An 8,652-nucleotide genomic window follows, 5' to 3' on the forward strand; every position below is an offset into this window, starting at 1 on the left:
ACCGGGCATACACGAAATACAAGTAAATGATGACTGGTCATAACAACCCATAATGTACGCCGGAAGGCTGGTCTGTGTTTGTGAGCAGTCATAGAAATTATAAAGTACTATACTATTCTTAACAGTTTTGTAGCAATCTATCTATGAAATGATGTAAAGTGCTCTTACAAACATACGCTTGTTTAAAGCTTTTGCTTCATTTCAAACCTTGAAAAATAGTAGTTTTTGCTGCAATATGTCCACAAGCAGCCTGAAAACTGATTTGAAATCAATTTTTAACTGTTAACATTCCTCTGTTCACATTTTAGATATTAGTTATAGACTATTGTACGTGTTGTATTTATTAAAACATGTGGATAACTACAGGTAAGAGAAGCGGTACCGGTACCAATACATTATTTTGTAGTTGCATTTTTTTTTATGAATAGATGTAGGCCATAGAGTCCGTGTGCATATTTAGACCATCGAGGTAATTGCATCTACTTAACAATTTTTTTAATATATTGCAATTGAAAATAATTTGACCAAAAAAAATTTAACCGTTTATTTACCGGTACTACAACTCTGTGAAAATTAATTAATCAAATTTTTTTTATACAGTGTTACTGTTACTTGGAACATCATTCACAAGTGGCTTGTATTCATCAAGTGACGATGTGATTGAACTTACTGGATCCAGTTTCCAGAATGAAGTAATAAACAGCGATGAATTATGGTTAGTTGAATTTTATGCCCCATGGTGTGGGCATTGCCAGCAACTAGCTCCAGAGTGGAAAAAGGCAGCTTCAAATTTAAAGGTAATGGATATTTTTTATAATTAGCTATTGGCATCATTAATTTCAAAACAGTTTTTGTGGCATAGGCTAGTAAAGTAAGTTTGCCTCAATTGGACATGCAAATTGCAACTGGCTAACAATCTGTCATTGTCGTCCTGTTAATAACTTATTGCTAGTATGCTAATGCAAATGTATATATATTCTCTTGTACTCTAAGTCAATGGCAAATATTTTCAACTACAGTCAACCCCACTTAATCAGACCACATCGAGACCAAGCCAAACTAGTACGATTAAGCAAGAAAAACAAGTTTTATTATTTTTGCATGTTGTGACGTTGCTTTGTTGCCATTCCTATGTCTGGTGCAACTTGAACTCCTTTCCATGTTTCTCTGTGTTGATTCATTTGCACAAGATTATGTAAAATGAACTAAACTAACATCATCAACAATTTTAAACAAAATGTTATGAAGAACCGGTGGCCATTGAAAAAATGCATCTAGCTTCAATTGGCTTTTGACATTATTGCGAATTGTGTTATGGTTAATTTCATTTAAAACTAAATTTCACAAAATAAATATATCATTTCTAGCTAAAGATTTTATTTTTGACTAAGTTGCGCAAACTGTCAAATATTTGGCTACTTCTGGGCTTTTTTTAACTTGTAACGTGATTAGGCTACTTCTTAGTTGCGCTTGAAACTGTGCTTGAAACTGCGCTTAAAACTGCGCTTAAAACTGGGTTAAAAAAATATACAAAATATCTGACATCTTTGCCACTAATGGCCAGTAGTGTACGCCGTACGGCTGTAGCTACGGCGTGTACGCTCATATAAAAAATATTGACGCCGTCAGCGTAAACGCAAACGTTTGAAAAACCATACGCCGTATGCGTCAACGTAACTTATATATAAAAAAAAGTTGGCGACATCAGCGCATACACTAGCGTAAACTCGTTTTGTTTGCTAGGTGCCAAACATTCACACGGTATAAACCACTCGAAACAAACAAGTTTTATTTTGAATTTCTACAAAGAAACACAAGCATCTAAAAGTGTTCATCTGACATTTTGCTGCATTTTTGTTTCAATATGTCTTTGCCCATTGAAAACATTCTTTCAACTGCAGCGCTGGAAGGTATTGGCGTATTGTAGAGAAAAAATAACATTAAAAAGTATGCGTTGACTCAATGCGCTAAAAAACCGCAAAAACTTTACGGCGTAGCCTCAAGCGACAACTATCCAAAAAATATGGCCGTAAGCGTTAGCGCAAACAAAAAGTCTATGCCGCAAGTCTACTGCATAGAATTTGTGGCATATACGTACATCTCTGCTAATAGCTTTGCAAGAACATAGCATGATTGCACAGAAAAGTGGATTAAGATTTGGAACTAGCAAAAACAGTCCAATTAACCTGGTGGTCTGATAAAACGTGGACCGATTCAGCAGGGCTGACTGTGCTTGGTTGTTCAACTATATGCTGTGGTTTTTTGATTTTTGCAAAAGATAGTTTTGTAAATTGCATACATTTCTTTCAGGGAGCTGTCAATATAGCTGCAGTTAATATGAAAAGACACAAAAAGCTGGTTAAATCTTACAATATAAGTGAACCAGCAGCTATTCTTTTATATAAAAATGATAAATTTAAACCTGAACGTTACAAAGGTACAATTGCATTTTAGTTATAAATCACTGGATATAGAAATGTGACATTTCTATGCTGTCTTCATTATAGATTTCATACTTTCATTATCATATCTTTACATTGAAAACATTTAAAAGTTAGGATATTTGTTATTGTTAATATGTAACTAACATCTGTCAACACCTGTCTTAAAAACTGATCTTGATAATAATTTTTTGAAAAACTGGGTTCAAAGTTATTACTTTTGAACATTGATAAATCTTTTCATATTTATATATTTTTATCGATGACATAAGGCAGTTCATTTTGGTGGATAAACTATGGAACTTTAGGAAATTTCTTGCTTTAAAGTTAGTTTGCAAAACTATCATCTATTACCCGTCACCTGGTCTTCAAATATACCTATTTGCTATATTTGAAGATTTATATATTATTATTTCTCCAGTTTTTTGTAAACTGAAATATTTCAAAAGCATCTTAGTTTGATTTAACAAGTATATAATAGAAAGATAAACTGCTTCATTTTCACTGTAGTTGGAAATGTTTTTGACTAGCTTTCATTTTCATTCAGGGCATAGCAAACGTTGGTGCTGTAGATATGGACAAACACCAATCTGTGGGTGGTCCTTATGGTATAAAGGGATTTCCCACTATCAAAATTTTTGGTTACAATAAAAATAGCCCATCAGATTATAATGGTAAGTGTGAAAGTATTTTTCATCTGGGTATGTTTTGTTCATTGCTCATGTTCATGTTTGTTGAAGCTCTACAGTCTACGCATGCATCACATTTGCATTGTTTATTGACAATTTCCTGTTTTAACTTCAACAATCTCATAATTTGTGACTTATGAGCTTCAATTCTAATTGAATTGTATTCAAGGTGGCAGAGATGCTGAGTCAATAACTAATGAAGCCATGAAGGCATTGCGAGATATGGTCAAAGAAAGACAAAGTGGAGGGAAAAAAAGTGTAAGATTTTTTTTATTTTGTCATTTTAAAGTTGAAATTTTTTCAAGCCATATTTAGATGAGGTACGCTGGACGCTGGTGCAGTAGCCTATATATTATAAGTATTTTTTCAAATATTTTTAACATTCTTTACCATTGGCAAAATTTGATTGAGCTCTTGTGCAGTGATTGGTTTGTTTAATTGTTTTGATTCACTAGTTATTTGCATGATGTCGTTGCAATGATAATGATGATGTGACAGGGTGGTGGATCCGGAGGAAGCAGAGGTTCAGGATCTGGAGGAAGTGGCAGTTCTGATGATGTTGTCACTTTAACTGATTCTAACTTTCGAGAACTTGTGCTCAACAGCGATGAAACTTGGTTTGTGGAGTTTTATGCTCCTTGGTGTGGACATTGCAAGAAGTAAGTGGAAAAGATTTTTGATGCTGCATTTGAATTTTCAAGGTTGAGTGGTTGATTTATTCAAAACCAATTGACTTGTCTTTTGCAAGCAAAATGAGTTTCAGTTTAAGTTTGTGAGAAAATTTATTGTCACTGGCATTTATTTTCTATCCTTATTGTAGAGTATATTGAGCAAAGTATTTCATTTCTTTGTTACTTTTTATGCAGTCTTGCTCCCAAATGGGCTGCCGCTGCCACTGAAGTAAAAGAGAAGACAGGAGACACTGTGAAACTGGGAGCACTGGATGCCACCGTCCATCAGAGCACTGCGGGCCAGTATGGAGTGAGTATGTGTATAATGCCATTGCACTATTGGTACTTCCTCGATCAAGCAATGAAGGTTTCTGGCTTCAAGTTTAAACTTGAAATGTTTTGCAATTTAAATCATAAACAAATGTTGTGTCCTCCCTAATTTTTTCTTGCTTGAATCACAATGAGATAATGTGTCGGTGAAAAAAGAGTCAGTTTTAAAGTTGTTAATTACTTTTAAACTTGTGGCATCACTCTCCCAGATTCGAGGCTATCCGACCATCAAAATATTCCGCAAAGGTCACAAGAGTGAGGGCCCAATCGACTACGAAGGCGGTAGAGACACCAGCGGCATTGTCGATAAAGCGATGGAGTTCTATGATGAAAACATTGATCCACCCACAGTAAGTTGTCAACTCGATTCCAAATAAAGACATTCGCCGAATAGTTAACATGATGAATACTATTAAGTTGTATCAACCAATATCATAATGTAATAGTATAGCTTTGGTAGAGAGGTACTTTTTAAAAACCATAGACAGACAATCGATAACAACTTAATAACATTGAATTGCATAATTCAAAATTAATACAGAAATGAAATAGATACATAATTTCGAACGTTTTCGGCAAAACTTTCTGCCCTCTTCAGGAAAATATCTTAATTCATCTAAACAAATCCGTGTTTGTTCGTCAGTTGTTGCTTGTACGCAGGTCAGTGCAGTTTTATTGAATTTCAGTCATTTATTATTAACATTTCACGAATAACTGTTTTGTTTAGATGAATTAAGATATTTTCCTGAAGAGGGCAGAAAGTTTTGCCGAAAACGTTCGAAATTATGTATCTATTTCATAATGTAATAGTTGATCACGGAAGACCCGTTACTAAATGAGTTCAATCAGATTACTTAAGATTAGCCCGGAGCTTTCCGATTGGGAGACCGAGTCAGCACAAAGATGATGATTTTCTACTGTGGCTACATTTAGTATTGTCTATCCACTAACAATGCAATACAGTAGTTATTAACTATTAACTACTAGTTAATCACCAAAGTTTCGAATCAAAATGTTAATCTCGTAAATTAAGAATACTATAGAACTTCAGGCCTTAAAACTCGTGTTTTTTTCCGGCAGCCATCGTGGCCTACCGCGAGAGCTCCTTCTCGGTGGCCAAATCTTCGTGCTTGGAGGCCAAAATACAAATACGATAACGCAAGTAAATAGAATTAAACTTTCAACAATGCCAAAATGATTGATAGTGTTGAAGTCTGGGCGACGTCCTGCTATAGAATCGTTGTACCACGCAATAACTGCTTTATCGGGATTGTAATCCGGTATTGCGGGACCATCTAACGACACTAAATTGTTCCAACTGCTCGCTGCTCAGTAAATTGTTTTAACTGTATACCGCCTTTCATAAAACCTGACGATTTATGTTGTTATGATGTCACCATTGAGGGTGTGAAGTCACTAAGTAACCCACAGCGGAAACATTTCTCAACTCTGAAGACACGTGTTTTCCCCTCGGATGGCAACTAACCTACCCAGACTACAAAATCCGTCACTTTTACATTGATTCTACGTTTGCAGTCGTTAAATCGGGGCAAAAATGATGAATTTTGTTGTCTGGGTAGTTCTCCTTTTTAACAACGATCCAATGTCCGACAGCATCGAATCGACATAAAAACAACAATATTGCCAGCCGATGTAAATTAACACTTCGGATTAACACGTTGTTAAAATAAACGTCGGGAATTACAAACAAGTCTTATAGCTGGTGATCGCAGCTGGATATTTTCCATACAATAGCAAATGTTTCCGCAAATACAACAGTGGTGATTATGACGTGCTGACCTAATTCCGCGCCACTCTTTGATACTACATATTTTCGACAGTTAATCCACGATCATTCTATTTCGAAATTAAATAATTGGCTAGAAGAAACCGGCGGCCAAATTGGCCGACTGAGGAGGCAGCACCGGCGGTCATTCAAGCACTACTTAGCGGCCATGGCCGCGATGGCCGCCGGCTGCTTTAAGGCTTGAACTTTCGAATAGGGGTCCGCAACGCTCGGTGGTTTTATGATTTGATAAAGGCGATTGATCTCTGCGTTGTCTGCAGATCGATGAGTTGATCAATGCAGAAGTCTTTGAAGAGAAGTGCGGATCGCATCTTTGTGTCGTCTCGTTTCTTCCTGATCTCATGGACAGCAAGAAGGAAGGACGAAACCAGTATCTTGAACTCCTCCAGAGTCTTGGAGAGCACTTCAAGAAGCAGAAGTGGGGGTGGGCATGGACACCGGCTATGGTCCAACCCGAGCTGGAAAAAGCTCTTCAAGTTGGAGGATTTGGATACCCGGTGAGTTGGATATCCGTAAATTGTTTCCGACCTTTTTTGTCTGCCGTGTTGAAGCATCGTCTGGTTAGTAGAATCATATGTCGCTTCGATGATGTGCAGCGGGAATGTGCCTTCCTGCATGTTTTCACAATCTTCAGAAAACGAAGCGTTTTTGATAACTTTAATACACAAATGTTGTGAAAAAAATTCAGGACAGTTAGCAGGCTTCAGTATCTCAAGTGACGTCATTTATTTATTGTGGTACTGTACAATATTATTGCTTTGTATTTAATACGTCATATATTACATATACGTCATATATTACATATATTACATATACTCATATATTACATATGCTACATATACGTAATACGTCATATACTACACCTTTTATAAGTTATGTGAAATATAACTTCATTTTGATGTGAACATTTTGTGTCCAGGCGATTGTAGCACTAAACAAGCGCAAGGAAGTCTATGCGCTTCACAGAGGCTCCTTCAGTGACGAGGGTCTGAGACCTTTCCTGAATGTTCTCACCTACGGGCGAGGGAAGCTCAACACGTATCCTCTGACAAGTGATAAACTTCCTGAAATCGTCACCACAGAACCCTGGGATGGAAAAGACGCTCCAGAGGTGATTCATCATACAATAATGTTGTATCAGTTTTTATATGCTGTAGGACATTACACTCATATAACTGTCGGTATAGCTATCTTTAATTGCGTTGTTTTTGTATTTTGTTTAAACTTCATATTTTATTTTGTTATTATACCCTACTAGTGGCATTTTTGCCGGTTTGTTAATTTGATTTTATACAATATATTTAGCAAAGTTTTTATATCAGTGCTAGACCTGTCATATTTTGTTTCATAATTTCTTTGAGAAGACTGTTTAAATATCATGTGATGTCATCTAAAGAAAAGCAATGTTGTCCGAACGTCACATGCACCTGAACAGTGAAAAGCATTTTGAACTAAAACCGGTGGCTCGATAGATGCACCAGTTACATGTTTCAATAAGATTGAATGAGTGGATTATATTTCCAACTTTATTGGGAATAACGAGCTGAACGTTCCCGGAGGCAACTTTCTAAAAGGCACCATTAAAAATCCTCTTTGAGCAACAAAAGAAAAAGGCAAATAATAGCTAAACTAACTTATCGGCTTGCTACTGGTTGACTTGACGCAGAGGGTTAGGGCGGTGGTAGTCATTGCATTGACGTGGGTTTGATTCCACTACTGCTATTCTCTTTTTTCCTCGGTAATTACCAAACAAAGTTCAAAGGGGATTTTTTAATGGTAACTTTCCGAAACTTGCTTCCCGATGGTGCCATTTATGTTGTGAATGGTCCAGAGAGGGGGAAAATGGGGCAATCTCCCACCAATCTTGTTGGGTCGGCCCCTGTGCTGACGTAGCAGTTGACTCTTGATTTTTCTTTGTTTCCATATAGACCCACACTTTGCGTTCTACTGTGGCCAATCATCACTTCGCGAACTGACATGCGACGTTTCTATTTCAGGTTGAAGTCGAAGACATTGATTTGAGCGATTTCAAATGGGACGATGAATTATGATGCAGCTCAGCAACGACACTTAGTGAAGCAAATTTTGAAAGCAGTATAAACGAATATTGGATAACACAGTGCAATTCCGGCACAGTTTTTAAGTTGATAGAAAAGTTTTCAGTTTTCTCCAGTGTCTTGTGTCGCCACCACACCGGCAACTTGGCCGCTCGCAAATCACTTACGATCTTTTTATTTGAAATTAAAAGGAAGCGTTTCTTTCATCGTGAAATGCTTTGAGTCAAGTAAAACAGCAAAATCCGTTTCCAGGATATTATTTTATCTCAGTAGCACAAAGTTGCTTCTGACCACAAGAATCGACTTGGCTCGCTCAGCAACGTCCGGAGTTCCCACTCTCAGTGTATTTCTGCTGCGTGCTTCATCATTAAACAAAAACGCGCGTGAATGGTAGGATTGACCAAATTAGTGTGGAGACTGGCCAGTACACAGACATCAAATCATTAATTCAACATATGCACACGTTGAATTAATGTAGAAAACAATTGATTTGCTGCCTGGGTAGTCACTAGGGTGTTTCATTTTTTCACCATTTTTGAAATTCAAAATGCCTGGGGTCTCATCTGGTGGTATTTGGGGTAAAAAGTTTACCCCCCAAATATTTTTCAATTACGACGTCATATTGAGGTGGTCCACGAGGTTTGAAATTTTTAGGCC

At 36.9% G+C, this 8,652-nt stretch overlaps 1 protein-coding gene across 1 annotated transcript; it reads left to right on the forward strand.

Annotated features, from left to right (window-relative positions):
* Positions 1-262: 262 nt before the first annotated feature.
* On the forward strand, positions 263-8,201 carry LOC145771358 (protein disulfide-isomerase A6-like). Its single transcript, XM_082583112.1, has 10 exons — positions 263-366; positions 601-797; positions 2,989-3,115; positions 3,300-3,388; positions 3,629-3,789; positions 3,997-4,111; positions 4,341-4,481; positions 6,199-6,435; positions 6,858-7,049; positions 7,936-8,201. Exons 1-10 carry the CDS (start codon positions 351-353, stop codon positions 7,987-7,989), a joined length of 1,329 nt encoding a protein of 442 aa, XP_082439238.1. The 5' UTR covers positions 263-350; the 3' UTR covers positions 7,990-8,201.
* The last annotated feature ends 451 nt before the right edge of the window (positions 8,202-8,652 follow it).

This window comes from Aplidium turbinatum, chromosome 5 (genome assembly GCF_918807975.1).
Source record: "Aplidium turbinatum chromosome 5, kaAplTurb1.1, whole genome shotgun sequence".
Lineage (NCBI taxonomy): Eukaryota > Metazoa > Chordata > Ascidiacea > Aplousobranchia > Polyclinidae > Aplidium > Aplidium turbinatum.